Source organism: Erinaceus europaeus, chromosome 21 (assembly GCF_950295315.1).
Source record: "Erinaceus europaeus chromosome 21, mEriEur2.1, whole genome shotgun sequence".
Taxonomy (NCBI): Eukaryota; Metazoa; Chordata; class Mammalia; order Eulipotyphla; family Erinaceidae; genus Erinaceus; species Erinaceus europaeus.
In genome coordinates, this window is record NC_080182.1 from 40,010,511 (window position 1) to 40,028,091 (window position 17,581).

General features: G+C 41.4%; 1 protein-coding gene across 2 annotated transcripts in view; it reads left to right on the forward strand.

The window, feature by feature from the left end:
- Nucleotides 1–17,581, forward strand: part of KCNH8 (potassium voltage-gated channel subfamily H member 8) — a 402,367-nt gene that overhangs the window by 318,263 nt on the left and 66,523 nt on the right. For both annotated transcript variants that reach the window (XM_007529685.3, XM_060180873.1), the window contains 3 exons: nt 3,882–4,081; nt 5,065–5,314; nt 11,625–11,839. In XM_007529685.3, coding sequence (XP_007529747.2) covers nt 3,882–4,081; nt 5,065–5,314; nt 11,625–11,839 — 665 coding nt within the window. The remainder of the gene's footprint in view (nt 1–3,881; nt 4,082–5,064; nt 5,315–11,624; nt 11,840–17,581) is intronic.

The following is a 17,581-nucleotide window of genomic DNA, read 5'->3' on the forward strand; positions in this document are numbered from 1 at the left end:
CCTGCAGGGGGAAAGCTTTGCAAGTGGTGAATCAGTGCTACAAGTGTCTCTCTGTCTCTCTCCCTGTCTGTCTCCCCCTTCCCTCTCAATTTCTAGCTGTCTGTATCCAATAAATAAATAAAGATAATCTTTTAAAATGCTTAACATTAGAGTTTAGTCTATGAAATTTTCAAAATTATTTCACTGTAAATATTAAACCACATGAAATGATTAAAATAATACACAGCAGGTTAAGCGCACGTGGCGCAAAGCACAAGGACTGGCATCAGGATCCTGGTTTGAGCCCCAGGCTCCCCACCTACAGGGTAGTCGCTTCACAGGCGGTGAAGCAAGTCTGCAGGTGTCTGTCTTTCTCTTCCCCTCTCTGTCTTTCCCTCCTCTCTCCATTTCTCTCTGTTCTTCTTCTAGCGTTTGCCCTTCTTCCGTAGCCAGTCAACAGCGTCAGGTTGAGCCTGATGTAAAGTTTCGAGACCTCCTTTGAATCTGGAGAGGTGGCAGTCATTGACTATGTGGGTCATAGTCTGTCTGGAGCCGCAGGGGCAGTTCAGGTCGTCTCTGGCTCCCCAGCGGTGGAACTTAGCGGCGCACCAGCCATGGCCTGTTCCATAGCGATTGAGGAGGGCCCAGTCATAACGTGCTAGGTCAAAGCCGGGTTGACGCTCGCAGGGGTCTGTGATGAGGTGTTTGTTCTTTACCTCAGCTGACTGCCAGCTCTGTTTCCAAGAGACTGGAACAGAGAAGTTCAGTGTAGGCGTAGGGGACCAGATTGGGTGACGAGACGTCAAGCGTTGGACAGGGTGGGCGAAGATATCCGCGTATATTGGCAGGTCAGGTCGAGCGTAGACGTGGGAAATGAACTTAGATGATGCCGCATCCCGACGAATATCTGGCGGGGCGATGTTGCTAAGAACTGGCAGCCATGGAACCGGGGTGGAACGGATGGTTCCAGAAATTATCCTCATGGAGGAATATAATTTGGAATCGACCAAGTGGACATGGGGGCTACGGAACCATACTGGGGCACAGTATTCTGCAGTGGAATAGCATAATGCCAGAGATGATGATCGTAGTGTGGAAGCACTCGTGCCCCATGAGGAGCTGGCCAGTCTTGCAATGATGTTATTCCTCGCGCCCACCTTTGCTGCAGTTTTGATGAGATGTTTGTGAAATGACAGGGTGCGATCGAGAGTTACGCCAAGATAGACTGGCTGGGCTTCATGCCGGATTCTTGTATCGCCAAGCTGCACATTAAGCTCACGCGAGGCCGAGGCATGGTGTAGATGGAAAACAGATGATACCGTTTTTGCAGTGCTAGGAATTAGTCGCCATTTTTTACAGTAATCAGATATCAGAGACATGTCTTTCGTGAGTGTTTCCTCGAGGATGTCAAACTTGGATGCCTGAGTTGCAGAGCAGATGTCATCGGCGTAGATGAACTTCCTTGAAGAAGTTTCTGGGATGTCATTGATGTAAATATTGAATAGCGTAGGAGCCAGAACAGAGCCCTGGGGGAGGCCACTTGAGACAAGTCTCCATCTGCTAGACTTGTCACCCAGATGTACCCGGAATCTTCTGTTTTGGAGAAGAAACGATATAGTGTTGGCCACCCATGGAGGCAGGCATCTTGAGATCTTGACCAGGAGACCACGGTGCCAGACCGTGTCACAGGCTGCTGTGAGATCAACAAAGACAGCACCCATCTTTAAATTCTTCTGGAATCCATTTTCAATGTAAGTTGAGAGGGCCAGGGCTTGTTCGCAGGTAGATCTTCCTGGGCAGAAACCAGCCTGGGTGGGTGATAGGAATTTCTCTGTAAGATGAGAAATACGTGACAGAAGCAGCCTCTCAAGGAGTTTGTAACACACAGAGAGGAGAGAATTGGTCTATAGCTGGCAGCCAGTGTTGGGTCTTTCTTTGGTTTCAAAACCACTATAATCTTCGCACGACGCCAAACTTTGGGCATAGACTCAGATTCCAAGATGTGGGACAGGAATGAAGCGAGCCACTTCTTTGCCGCGGGGCCCAAGTTAAGAATGAGTTCTGGGGTGATGTTATCATAGCCAGCAGCTGTTCCCGGTTTAACCCTCTTCAAAGTGTCTTCCAGTTCAGACAGTGTAAAGGGAGAGATTTTTGGAGATGGACAAGATAACCGGAAGTGGGATGACCACTCATGGGAAATTTCTCTTTTCCAGACTGGGTCGGTCTTAGCACGTCCAACTTGAGTTAGGTGACTGGCCACTGAGTTTGGAGATATGGGAGGATGGGAGATGGGAGAGGGTTGGCTACCGGCACCCAGACTATGAAGAAGCTTGCAGGCCTTCCTACTTGAGTGGGTGAAGTTCAGACTTTCCGTGAGTTGTTGCCAGCGGGCTTGGCGTGCTGCATCCAGGGAGGCAATGAGATGGTCAGCCACATCTGGGTCGCCCGACTCATCATACTGCTTTAGTAGTTGCTCGCATTCAGCATCAAGACAAGGCGTATAGTTAGCACGTCTCCCACGAGGAATGGCTTGGGAAGCTGCTTTGAAGATGGCTTGGCGGAAGCGCCTGTAGGAATCTTCAGAGGGGATAGAGTTAATTGGAATTGCAGGAATAGATTTGTTGGTAAGATCACTGAACAGACGCCAGTTTGCTTTCCAAAAGTTCCATCTTAGTTTCTCTGAGCACAGAATCAGTGGGAGCTGGAGACCAATGTGGATGATAGCTGGGCTGTGATGACTATACGGGAAGATCTTGAGAACTTGTCTCGTAGCGGGAAAGGCTTGGCCGTTGACTGTGCTAATCCAGCACAGGTCGGGTGATGAGTCTTTATTCCATCTAGCACTGTGAAAAGAGCCTGGCTGTTTGGGATCGTATAATAGGGAGAGGTCATTCGCTGAAGCCCAGTCGGCTAAGATAGAGCCGTCAGCACGAGTGGAGGAATATCCCCAGTCTTGGTGATGACTATTAAAGTCTCCAACGTAAACGGCTGGGTGATTCGGGATAGGCAGGACCTCGTTATCCCATGAGGCACTGGGAGGCTTATATATGTTGACAAGCTGAATAGTTCCAATAGTAATGGAGTCATAGAAGGTCGAAGAGGCCGTATGGTAAACGTCCGCAAGACACGATTTGGCGTAGATGGCGTAGATGGCTCGGCCATGTTTAGGATGGAGATTATAGCATATTAAATCGAATCCACTGATGGTGAATCGAGCAGCTTCATCGACTGTTATGTGTGTTTCTTGTAGGCAGATAACATCTGCCTGATGCTGAATAGCCAGTTGACCAATAAGAACGCGTTTGGCAAAGGACAGCCCCTCAACATTAAGTTGGAGGACTCGAAGAGCAAGACCAACAGCTTGAAAGCTGGCAGGAGCTGCTTGTTGCTGGCTTTGAAAGTGACTGGGATCCATGTGGATTCAGTCAGCTAGGAAGGATCATCAGTTTCACCAATGAATGGGTACTCACGAGATGCACCACGGGAAGGTCGATCCAATGCATTACTCTCTGTCCTATCCAACAACAACAACAACAATAATAACAACAACAGTGATAAACAAGGACAACAGAAGGGAATAAAGTTTTTAAAAATAATAATAACAGTACATATATGGCTTAGACTATGAAATAAAAATGTATCATGGCAGAGATGTGGCTCATCAGGTAGAGTGCGGGACTTGCACGCAAGAGGTGTCAGGTCCAGTCCCCGGCACTCTGTCTGCCAAAGCGGTGTGCTGGTTCTCTTACTCTTAAATAAATAAATAAAAGCTTCACAATTTTCACATCAAAACAGCAGACTCTTAACTCCTCTGCAGGATCTCTAGGCTGTGACTTTAGATTCAAGGCTGCTCCCTTCCTTCCCCGTCCTCTCCCCTTACGTCACGGTGTCGTTCTCCCTAGCTCTGATGCACGCCTTGGTGTTTGGAAATGTGACGGCGATCATACAGCGCATGTACTCCAGATGGTCCCTCTATCACACCAGAACGAAGGATCTGAAGGACTTTATCCGCGTGCACCACCTGCCGCAGCAGCTCAAACAGAGGATGCTAGAGTACTTCCAGACCACCTGGTCGGTCAACAACGGGATCGACTCAAATGAGGTAATGTTCATTGAGCCCGCTGAGATTTCTAGGTAGATAATGCACACGCTTACTCTTATCTCTTTATGATCCTTCATAAAAGCACTTTTTTTTTTCTTCTTTCTATCTGCTTTGGTTTAATTTCCATGGTGCTACTTTGGATTGAATGATATTGTACACTAAACGTGTTGCTTTAGTCTGTCAAGCAGACAGTTTCATTTTCACTGACCCTCTGAGAGGAACCAAATTCTTGGAGCAGTTAAAAAGGATAGTTTTTGGAATACATAGGTTAGTCAAGTTGATCGTTGCCTTTAAAATCAGCAAAGGGGGACCGAGTCATGGCACATTGGTTGAACGCACCCATTACAGTGTGCAAGGACCAGCATTCGGACCCCTGGTTCCCCACCTGCAGGGGGAACCCTTTGTAAATGGTGAAGCAGTGTTGCAGATGTCTTTCTCTCTCCCTCTTTACCTCCCCCTACCATCTTGATTTCTGGCTGTCTCTACCCAATAAATAAAGATTAACGATAAAAAAGTTTTTAAGTCAGCAAAGTAAAAATAAAATATTTTCTAGAAAAGGCACTATCTTTGGACATCGGGAAACATCTCATGTGAAACAAAAGCTATATAAATCAAACAACCCTTGTATTAACTTCCCAACCAAACTGGCATGAACATCTTTTTCAGGGCTTAGTTGGTTTCTCTTCTCTTTGTATGAAACTAGCAGATCCAAGCTGCATATCCACTACTGAACTGGAGTCTTTGTGAGGAGCAAGCTGCAATGAGCTATATTTTTTCATTCTAGATTATTTCATCAGTGCGCTCTCTCTGTCCTCATTCAATAGCAGATGACAAAGTCAATGAAAAATATCTCCACCAATAGACACACATATATTTCCTCTTCAGGTCAAGCCATCATGAGACTCCTGGGGTTTTGTGGAGTAAATCAATTAGATTACACTTTGGCCAACTTCTTCAATTTCCTCTTTTATCTTCTTTGACAGCTTTTGAAAGACTTTCCAGATGAGCTGCGCTCTGATATCACCATGCACCTGAACAAGGAAATCTTGCAGTTGTCCCTGTTTGAGTGTGCCAGCCGGGGCTGCCTCAGGTCCCTGTCTCTCCACATCAAAACCTCTTTCTGTGCTCCAGGGGAGTATCTGCTACGGCAAGGAGATGCTTTGCAGGCCATCTACTTTGTGTGCTCAGGCTCCATGGAGGTGCTGAAAGACAGCATGGTGCTGGCTATTCTGGGTAGGTCTGGGCTGAAAAGCCTCCTGAGATTTCACTCAGAGAATCCATGAAGGTGTGAAATGAAAGAGAGCTGCTGCTAAGAGTAGGGAGACCATGAGTAAATATGCAGACTCAGGATCCCTCCTTATCTGGGTCTCATACGCTGACATCCATTAGGACGATCAATGATCACGTTGCATACTGAGTTTGCACCGGGCTCCATGTTATACTCCAGATAGCATTTGATTCTTGTCAAAGATTCAGTGGTGTAGGTCTTGATCTCCATTTCACAAATGGAGTGTCATAGTTAACTTAATTTGTCCAACGACGTAGTAAGATGTGAGTATGGGTCTTTCCTTTTTTTTTAAACATTTATTTATTTATTTATTTATTTCCTTTTGTTGCCCTTGTTGTTTTATTGTTGTTGCTATTGTTATTGTTGTTGGATAGAACAGAGAGAAATGGAGGGAGGAGGGGAAGACAGAGAAATACAGACACCTGCAGACCTGTTTTCACTGCCTGTGAAGTGACTCCCCTGCAGGTAGGGAGCCGGGGGCTCGAACTGGAATCCTTACACCAGTTCTTGCACTTTGCTCCACGTGCGCTTAACCCGCTACGCTACTGCTCGACTCCTGGTTCTTTCTAAATATAAAAGCCAGGTTATCTGTCATGATGTATACTCCCTTTTAGTGAAATAACTTATCAGTTAACTTTTGAAAAATCAATGCTCAAAAAAAAAAAATTGGAAAATAAGCTTTATTTTGGAGTGCACATGTGACAATGTATAAGGGGCTGGGTGAAGCAGATCTGCAAGTCTCCATCTTTCTCTTTCCTTTTTATCTTTCCCTCTCCCTCAATTTCTCTCTGTCTTAGCAAATAAAAAAAAAAGAAAAGAAAAAAGACTATTATACCCAGAGCCATATACAAATAAATATTTTAGCAACATATTATTTCTTTCCAAAATCTTATAGTCAATATATTGGGCTGTTGGAAAAATCCCCACTCATTTTACATAGAGATACATAGAGAAATATCATGACTTTTCTGATAACCCAATACATTAAACAAAAACGGGGCATCATTTAACATCTGTAATGTGGATTCTCTTTTCAGCACTTTAAAATTTGGTAAGCAGCAATAATTTTAAGAGTAGGGTACAGTCATCATCTGTGACATTATAGCACACGGGCTGTGCCTTTAATAACATCTGTGTGCATGGAATGTTAATCACGGAGTTGTGCTATAATGTGTCTTCATTTCTATGATGTAAGTACTAATGGTTATTTTAGTACAGATAAACCCAAGCATAGATGATACATTAGTAATATCTCCTCCCTGCAGTTGACTTTATTTCTATGGAAACAGATGACTTTCTTTATGACAACATTGTCTTAGAGGGACAATTGAAATCAAGACTGAATTTTATATACTTAAACACATGGCTGCATATTTGATGTAGATATTTATGTGTATTCATTCACTTTGACAGCAATACCGATTAACATGGGGAGCAGCATTATCGATGAACATAGTGCGGTGGGTTAAGGGCACGTGGCGTGAAGCACAAGGACTGGCTTAAGGATTCTGGTTCGAGCCCCCAGCTCCCCACCTGCAGGGGAGTCACTTCATAGGCGGTGAAGCAGGTCTGCAGGTGTCTGTCTTTCTCTCCCCCTCTCTGTCTTCCCCTCCTCTCTCCATTTCTCTCTGTTCTATCCAACAACATAACATCAATAACAACAACAACAATAATAACTACAACAATAAAACAAGGGCAACAAAAGGTGAAATAAATAAATAAATAAATAAATATGAAAATTTTTAAAAAGAAAAAAAGAACCAGAATAGATTAACATGTAATGTAGAAAATATCATTGTGCAGCTGTTAAGCCATGACTTACTGAAATAAATTAGTTTTCTGATCCATACATGAAGATATTTCTTAATGTGATGTCTGGGGAAGCAGCTGGCATAGGAGACAATTTCTACAGGAACAGAATGTGCTTGCTTTGTACTGTTTCACTTCAAGTCAGTGATGACCCCAAAATCATTGCAAGCACTGATTGCTTGAGAAATGTGAATGTTCATCCTTGTAAGACACAACAGGACACCTTCCCTTCACGTTCACAAAAAATGAAAATGTTAGCATCCTGGCATGTTTTTCAATCCAGATATGCACCACACTTAAAGTTTTTGCACAGAAAATAAATTTCTAGCAAAATATGGATGAATCAAAATTTCCTATTATAGTGGCATATTTTGGAAACAATAAACCTACCTTTTGGAAACATGAATCCTATCTGTTCTGCCAATGTCTAAAAAACATAAAATTTAGGCTTTTTGTTTTTCTATCAAGTAGACTCGATTTTACAGTTTAAATCTGTGCAAATGGGGAAAGAGTTCAGCTGGTAAAGTGCAGGACTTGCATATAAATCATCCTGGTTTGATTCCCAGTGCTGAATTTGCTTGAGTGGTGGTTTAGCTTCTTAATCTCTCTCTGTTGTGTGAAACTCTGTTTTTTTTTCTATTCTATTTGCATTTTTACTGTCAAATTCAATAAAACAGATTTTTGAAGTCTAATAAATACCAGAGAATGCCAAATCACATAAATATTAGAAATAAAAAATAATTGAAAAAAGCATATATTTTGTAATATACCAAAGATAGTATTTGTTTGATGGTTGGTTGGTTGGTTGGTCAGCTGTTGGTTCCCCATGATGTGGAGCAAAGTAACCATAAAAAAAAAAAAGTTAGGGAGTCAGGCAGTAGTGCAGCGGGTTAAGCACACACGGTGCTAAGCGCAACAACCAGCATAAAGATCCTGATTCAAGCCCCCGGCTCCCCACCTGCAGGGGGGTCGCTTCACAGGCGGTGAAGCAGGTCTGCAGGTGTCTGTCTTTGTCTTCCACTCTGTCTTCCCCTCTTTTCTTGATTTCTTTCTATCCTATCCAACAACGACAACATCAATAACAACAACAATAAAACAAGGGCAACAAAAGGGAATAAATAAATAAATATTTTTTTAAAAAGTTAAATTCCAAGCGTGAGGTATTTGAGGTCAAAGTAAAGCTACAGAAAGCCAAAGTAGCCATACAGAGATCTAACACCTATTTCCTCCATGAGCTTGGTCAACGTTTAGCTTGTTTGTTTGCAAATTGCATGAACTATCTTCCCTGTTCTTTATCTGTATTCTGAGAGCATTAATATCAGTTACTTAAGACATTCTGAGGCTATAATCAGCATTTTTCTGGAATTTACAGTTATACTCAATTTCCTTCTAAGCTAAACTGATTTAAATCAATTTGAAACATTTCAAAGATTCAAATAAATTGCCTGGCATTATCTAATCAGTTGTCTTTATTCCCAGACAGGTGAGTTCTATCCAAAGGCTGATAAGCTGAGATATTGCCAACAAAGTGTCAGGAGGGTGGGTGGATGCTAGGTCTGGGTTGAGGCATATTAGAGCTTTCTCTCTCTCTCTCTCTCTCTCTCTCTCTCTCTCCTTCTCCCTCTCCCTCTCCCTCTACCTCTCTCCTCTCTCTTCTCTTTCTCTCTTTCTCTCTCTCTGTATCTTTTCCTATAATGGCACAAGGAAGAACTTGCAGCTTTATGTATGATAGCTTTCTTTTTATTATTGTTATTTATTTTCCCTTTTGTTGCCTTTGTTGTTTTTTGTTGTTATTATTATCATTGTTGATGATGTCATTGTTGTTGGATAGGACAGAGAGAAATGGAGAGAGGAGGGAAAGACAAAGAGGGGGAGAGAAAGACAGACACCTGCAGACCTGCTTCACCACCTGTGAAGCGTCTCCCCTGCAGGTGGGGAGCCGGGGGCTCGATCTGGGATCCTTTATGCCGGTCCTTGCGCTTTACACCATGTGCGCTTAACCCGCTGCACTACCCCTGACCCCGATAGCTTTCTTTTTAACTGAATACATGGCATTGCCGCATTATGTGAGTTCAAGGTGTATATTATCCAGAATCAGCATGTACATATACTGCATTAAGTTCACCGTTAAGATTCCAGTTCTATCCTGAATGGGAAAGCTATCGGGGGAGGGGGTGGGATATGGAGGTTGGGCAGTGGGAATTATGTGGAGTTGTACTTCTCTTACCTTATGGTTTTGTTAATTTATCCTTTCTTAAATAAAAAATAAATTTAAAAAAAAGAACTAGGGTGGTTGTCTTGGAAAGGTTGGAGGGCAGGGATACAGAATTTTGGTGGTGGACTTGGTGTGGAGCTCTACATCATAATCTTATAGTCTTGTAACAAACTATTAATAACAAATAAAATTATTTTTAAAAACAACAACAAAAAATCCCAGTTCTATCCTGTACTATAAATTTGATTCCTATATCTTATTTGCTCAATCCACCTCCTTTATTTCTGCTAACATGTTTACAGTCTGTTTCTTTGATTTTTCTTTTTTAAGCATTTTTTAAAATTTTTGTTTATAAAATAGAAATATTGAGAAGAGTATAGAATAAGAGGGGTACAATTCTACACACTACCCACCCCTAGAACTCTGTATCCCATCCCCTCCCCTGATAGATTTCCTATTCTTTATCCCTCTGGGAGCATGGACCCAGGGTCATTGTGGGATGCAGAAGGTGGAAGGTCTGGCTTCTGTAATTGCTTCTCCACTGGACATGGGTGTTGACAGGTTCATCCATATTCCCTGCCTGACTCTCTCTTTCCCTAATGGGGCAGGGCTCTGGGGAGGCACATTGGTGGGGTTGTCTGTCCATGGAAGTCAGGTTGGCATCATGGTAGCATCTGGAACCTGGTGGCTGAAAGAGTTAAGAGGTAAAGCAGAACAAACTGTTGGTTTTTTGTTTTTTTTTTGTCAGTGAGTAAAATCATACATTTGCCTTTCTCTGTCTGACTTATTTCACTGAATATAATAATCTCTAAGTCCACTCAAAAAAGCAAGATTTCATTTTTATATAATAGTACCCCAATGCATATGCAGACCACATCATTTTTTTATCTAGTCATCTGCTAGTGGGCACTTAGTTTGTTTTTATCACTGGACAATTGTAAATAATGCTACAATAAACAAACAGGTGTACAGAATTCTTGTTCAGATATGGAACCAGAAGTGGAATAACTGTATACAGAGCGTTTATATATTTAATTTTTTGAGAAATTGCCATCCAGGTCCCCATAATGGCTACACAAATTCACATTCCCAACATTTCACAAGAGTTCTCTTCTTGCCAAATCCTCTCCAATACTTTTTTCTTGTCTTTCAAGCTAAACAAAATGAGGATTTTTTTTAATATACTTGATAGCACACTATAACTCTGCCTGTGTTTCACATTTTTATGTAATAGCTATCTTAATTTTTATATTTATTTTAATTAACTATGTGTATTAACTGCCTATGTATTATTAATATAGGTATGGTGATTTAAATCTTAGTTATCTAAATATTTTTTAAATTTTTTATTATTTATTTTCTCTTTTGTTGCCCTTGTTGTTTTATTGTTGTTGTAGTTATTATTGTTGTTGTGAATGTCACCTTTGTTGGATAGGACAGAGAGAAATGGAGAGAAGAGGGGAAGATAGAGAGGGGGAGAGAAAGACAGACACCTGCAGACCTGCTTTACCGCCGGTGAAGCGACTCCCCTGCAGGTGGAGAGCCAGGGGCTCAAACCGGGATCCTTATGGGTCCTTGTGCCATGTGCTACTGCCCAGCCCCCTAAATATTTATTTTTATCTCTTTCTTGCAACTCTATGAGGACAAATGGAAGGTTCCTTTCCCACATCACTCTTCAATCTTGTAGAAATGGGAAGAGAGAAATAAAACAAACTGAGCACATTAGGAAGCTGGTAATGGTGCACAATATGTCTCTTCCTAGTCTTACCCCAGAATTACAGAACCTTTTCAGATTCAAAAAGAAATGTAAATCACCATTATTATTTCCCTGAGTGCTAAGAAATGTGACAAAAATAACAACTGTTTTTTCAGAGTTATCTGCCACATCTTTTGAGGGACCTTTCTGGAGGCCATTTATGACCTAAAACTCCCAGTCTCAGTCCTAGAAAAAAAGCATTCTCAGGCAGGGGTAGCTTTGCTCGCCAGGGCTGGGAAATGGGAATTGTGAATTACTGCCAAAAGATGTGGTGATTGGCATAGCAGTCACATGTTGTGTCTCAGGGCGGGGGTAGATAGCATAATGATTATACAAAAAGACTCTCATTCCTGAGGCTCCAAAGTTCCAAGTTCAATCCCTTGCACCATCATAAGCTAGAGCTGAGCAGTGCTCTGGTAAATAATAATAATAATAATAGTGACGTGTCTCTTGTTTTTGTTTTCACAACTTCAAGGCAAAGGAGATTTAATTGGAGCAAATCTATCCATTACGGACCAAGTGATCAAGACCAATGCAGACGTGAAAGCTTTAACCTACTGTGATCTGCAGTGCATCATCCTCAAAGGACTCTTTGAAGTTCTGGACCTGTACCCCGAGTACGCACACAAGTTTGTGGACGACATTCAGCATGACCTCACCTACAACCTTCGGGAAGGTCATGAGAGTGACGTAAGTCTCCTGTTTGATGAGTGAGACCTCGTAGAGCCAGGCACGTAGATCACTTCTAACAGTAAAGGCGCTTGTCAGGACCTCACTTTGAAATGTTCTGAATATGTAAAATCTAGTTGTTCCCATCACTCGTTGAGTGACTGAATAATTATAAATCAAATGCAGAGTTTATCAATATTTTAAGTGTCACTTCTCATAACCTCAGCTTTCTACTTGTTTGTTTTCATGGGCTTAAAATATTAACAACCTAGGGCTGGAAAAACAGCATAATGGTTCAACAAAAAACTTTCTTTTTTTTTTATTTAAGAAAGGATTAATTAACAAAACCATAAGGCAGGAGGGGTACAACTCCACACAATTCCCACCACCCAATCTCCATATCCCACCCCCTCCCCTGATAGCTTTCCCATTCTCTAGCCCTCTGGGAGCATGGACCCAGGGTCATTGTGGGTTGCAGAAGGTAAAAGGTCTGGCTTCTGTAATTGCTTCCCCGCTGAACATGGGCGTTGACTGGTCGGTCCATACTCCCAGTCTGCCTCTCTCTTTCCCTAGTAGGGTGGGTCTGTGGGGAAGCTGAGCTCCAGGACACATTGGTGGGGTCTTCAGTCCAGGGAAGCCTGGCCATCATCCTGATGGCATCTGGAACCTGGTGAGTGAAAAGAGAGTTAACATACGAAGCCAAACAAATTGTTGAGAACAAAAAACTTTCATGACTGAGGCTCTGAGGTCTCAGGTTCAATCCCCAGGACCATAAGTCAGAGCTGAGTGGTGCTCTGAGATACATATCAAACATATATAAAATGTTTTTCTAAATAACTTTTGGAGACTGGGCAGTAGCACACCCTGGTGAGCGTGCATATTACCAACTGCAAGGATCCAGATCCAAGTCCCCAGTCCCCACCTGCAGGGGGGAGGCTTCATGAGTAGTGAAACAGGGCTGCAGGTGTCTCTATATCTGTGTATCTATCTTCTGTCTTCTTCCTGCTCAATTTCTCTCTGTCCTACCAAGTAAAAGAAAGAAAAGGAAAAGAAAACAATAGCTTTATTATACAATAATAATTTTCAATGTTATATATTAGTTAAGGTGCACTATTTCTCTAATATATAAAGACTTCCAGGTAGGTTTATAATTCACAGTTCACTATATTTTACTTGCCCAGTACTCCATTTGGTTGGCTTGGATTTTGCTTAAAAATAACATTCTGTTAATCAGTACTCAAAACAGGTATTTTTTTTTAATAAAAAGGAAACATTGACAAAACCATAGGATAAGAGGGGTACAACTCCACACAATTCCCACCACCAGAACTCCATATCCCATCCCATCCCCCGTTAGCTTTCCTATTCTTTATCCCTCTGGGAGTATGGACCCAGGGTCACTGTGGGATGCAGAAGGTGGAAGGTCTGGCTTCTGTAATTGTTTCCCCGCTGAACATGGGCGTTGGCAGGTCAATCCACACTCCCAGCCTGTCTCTCTCTTTCCCTAGTGGGGCAGGGCTCTGGGAAGCGGAGCTCCAGGACACATTGTTGGGGTTGTCTGTCCAGGGAAGTCTGGTTGGCATCATGGTAGCATCTGGAACCTGGTGGCTGAAAAGAAAGTTAACATACAAAGCCAAACAAATTGTTGACCAATCATGAACCTAAAAGCTGGGATAGTGCAGAGGAAGAGTTGGGGGGGGTTACTATTTTGTAGATAGCTAGTAGGCATATTTTAGTTATATTCCAAAGGGCCTGTGGCTATACTAGTTGTTTTTCCCCTAAGCCTGAAATTGGATATGCAGGTGGATCCAAGTTGTTGTGTGGGGAGATGTCATGGATGGAAAAGGAACAGAAAGCTGGATCAGGGAAGAGAGTATTTCCCTAATATGGGAAAGGGGTATAAATATTGTTGACTGTAAACCCCACTGATTTGATGTGATCTGGGGCCCATATTCAGCTTAGGAGCCTGTGTGACCTCTGCATCCCTGTAGATCTGAGCTCACATTCTGAGGTCATCAGTAGGAACATTCCAAGCTGCCCCAATATCAGGACCCATCTTCCTCAGGTGGAGCACAGAGTATGTTGTCCAGCCTCCCTGCGGAAGATGGAACATTCTCTACCACTGTTGATCCAAGTTGAGGGCAATTTCCTGTGGGGGCCCACAAAAGGGTCTATTTTGTTGTTCCTGGTAGAGATGACCAGTAACAATGGAGAGAGGGATTTATTTGAGGTCTAGGCCCATCATGACTGTTTGGGAATCTCGGGACTCCCCAAATAGGGCCCCAGCTGATAGGGTGGCCAAAACAGGCAACCTTAAACATAAATTACAGGATTCAAGCAAGATGTTGTCACACTGAAAGCATAGTGAACATTTTTTGAAATTATATGTTTGTTGCATGTTTCAATTTATACAAACAGCTTTTCTGTCAAAATATGTATCATATAGCTTCCTGTGATTAAGCTAGTTATGAAAATGACTTCATTGGATGTGTCAGAGAAACAATAATTTAATAGGCATGATTGTTAAAAGACAGGCCAGAGCATACATAGTATTGTGTGACAACAAAAGCTGTGGTCTGCTTTCCTGAAGTTTATCCCAAATATCTGCAATACTCATTTTTCAAAATAGATAATAAGCTTCTTAATGAAATCGAGAGTTAACAGAATCGCTGAGTAAAGAGAAGACTGGTAATCAGCACATTCTGAAATAAAGACTAGACAGTTTTTTTATTCGTGATTTAATAATGACTGGAATTGGCATACTGCACCAAAGTAAAAGACTCTGGGGTGGGTGATTTAATAATGATTGACAAAACTGTAGGATCAGAGGGATACAATTCCATACAATTCCCACCACCAAAGTTACATATCCCACCCCCTTCATTGAAAGCTTTCTGATTCTTTATCCTTTTGGGAGTATGGACCAAAGATCTTTATGGGATGCAGAAGGTGGAAGGTCTGGCCTCTTTAATTGCTTCTCTACTGGACATGGGCATCGACAGGTTGATCCGTATTCCCAGCCTGTGTCTATCTTTCCCTATTGGGGCAGGGCTCTGGGGAGGTGGAGTTCCAGGACACAGTGGTGAGGTCATCTGCCCAGAAAAGTCAGACAAAGTTTTTAAGAAATTACCAATATTAAGAAGGAGTAAAGGGTAGAACCTGAACTGAGGTTGGCATATTGGGGGGGAATACAAGTCCAAGAAGGATGACAGAGGACCTAGTGGGGGTTGCACTGTTATACAGAAAACTAAGAATTGTTATGCATGTACAAACTATTGTATTTACCATTGAATGTAAAACATTAATTCCCCAATAAAGAAAATTTTTAAAAAAAGAAAAATGAAACTATTATTTAAAGTGGAAAGCTCAAAAAATAAAGTCAGAGGAGGCTTTCACAGGTATAAAGTCTCCAGCTCATCTAGGACACAGGATGAAAATCCCAGGAAAGAAGGACCCCTTGAAGCTTGGTATGGTCCATTCAGAAGCTGAAGGGATTTCATCAGCTGAAAGCTCACTTGCCCCCAGGAGGTGGTGAGAAGGCAGGAAGACAAGAGAAGAAATGCCTGGAAAACTCAGACAAAAGCAAACCAGTGCTCCTCTTCTGAGCCGTTTGCAAATCTCCTTCTAGGTACATGAGCCACAAGAAACTAGACGGAGCTATCATATCTCTTTTGCAAACTCTTGTCTGTGAATGAGATCTTTCTGTCTCTATAAAGGCTTTGTAAGTTCCAGAAGTAGATGAAACTTGGCCTCTGTGTCTGAGAAATAAAGACAATTTAATGACCTGGTTCACCAACGAATGATAAAAGCAAAATAGAAAATGAATGAGCCGTCTTGAAAAAAAGAAGCAGCAGCCTGATTACCGATATCTACAAATATCGGCATCTGCTGTCCCCATTAAGTAGAGCAGATTCCTAATGTTAAGTCAAGGCAGATACTAAAGAATTCACTGGGAATAAGGAGGAGCTTGGGACAAATCATTAACTCCTGTGTATGAAAGGAAATTCACCCAAAGTTTGACCAGTTGTCTGCCTAGTTCAACAGGGAAAAGTCAGATGTTAAAGCTATTGTTCAGGACACAGAATGTTAATTATTAAGGCATAGAAAATTTGGTCTAGTGTTGGATTATTCTCTAAGCACCAAACATATACAATTAGTTCATATATAGTAAGTTTTTTTTTAAAAAAATAACAAAAATAATAATCTTTGGAAATGATGCTACCACAAATCACCAAAAAAGGAGGAAAAAAAATAACATCTGGTGCACTGCACCAAAGGACAAGACTCTGGAGTAGGGAGGGAGGTTCAGGTCCGGGACATGATGGCAGAGGAGGACCTAGTGGTAGTTGTATCATCATGTGGAAATGCTATACGTGCACAAGCTGTTGTATTTTACTGTCAACTGTAAACCACTAATCCCCCAGTAAAGAAATAAAAAAAACAAAATAGAAAATAACATCAACACATGATCTAGGATCTGAACATATTTTAGGTGACGGAATTACTGGAAAGAGTGGTCTAAATTATAAACTGGCTGATATACAGAGCACAGTAAGAACAAGAACTCAAGACACCAATAACAGATTAAAGAATAATTAATTGAGAAAATTGGAATATTTTTGTGTAGAATCACTCCGTGAGTAGCATGGGGCCAGAAACATGATCTATAAACAGGGAGGACAAGGAAAGTGGCAGCACCTGCCACAACGTCGACTCCAGTTGAAGTATCAAGGATGACAGATATCCTAGAAGGAAACTAACACCGCCTGCAAAAGCAGACTCCAAAAAGCACAAGAAAAAGCCCTATTTGGGGAAATGCCACATCAGCGAAATGAAAATATTAAGATAGGAGCACACAGAACGTCTTGGGAAAATGTCTTGAATTTCTTCAGAGTTGTGTGCCTGTGTGTGCTGTGACATTCACCTCATCAATTCCTCAGAAGCAGATTCAAAACATGATTTTTAAAAATTAAAGGAAATTTTGTAAATAAAAAAAAAGGAGTAAAAGGACTAGAGAGATGTTCTGTGCGTAGAATATTCTCATTGCTTTGCATACTATCAGCTTTGAACCACTATACCAAATGAGAGGTGCTGTGTCAATGAAAGAAGTTTCCAACAAAAACAAAAAAGGAAAAGAAAGTTTTGTTTATAGCAAAAAGATAATTCTAAGAATTGTGGTAACTTATATCCACCTTTAACATAAAAACTAACTTATTGTATAAAATGTTTGTAAAAAGAGAAGCTACCACTATGTTGACATCATTCTAATTAAGCATTTTCTGTATGAAGTATTATTTTCTACATCTACGCTCATTTTTTAATCTCCTGTATGACCCTAATTGTAAAAACAGATTAATTTAGCTATTTTTGTCTATAGAAATTTTAAAACATTTGTTTCAGTGCTTCTCGTGTTATTGCTTATAAAACTGATTTGAGCACAAACACACCCATTGTTGATTCTGCAATTTAGTTTGCCATTATGTAAGAAATTGAATTTGTGACAAGACACTATAAAACTGGAGGGTATTTAAAATATAAATTTTTAAAAATGAGTAACATCATTACACTAAGAATCAGCTTTTGCTGTGACTATAGCTACATATAAAAAGTTTATGAGACTTCTGTGTCAGTGCTATGGCAACCAAGTCACAGAAGCTTGCCTATACCCCCAGAAAACAAAGTAACTCCATGAGTTTCATCAGCGAATATCTGGGATTTCTGTTAAAGAAAGGAACATTACTATTAAAAAGTTGATGTTTATAT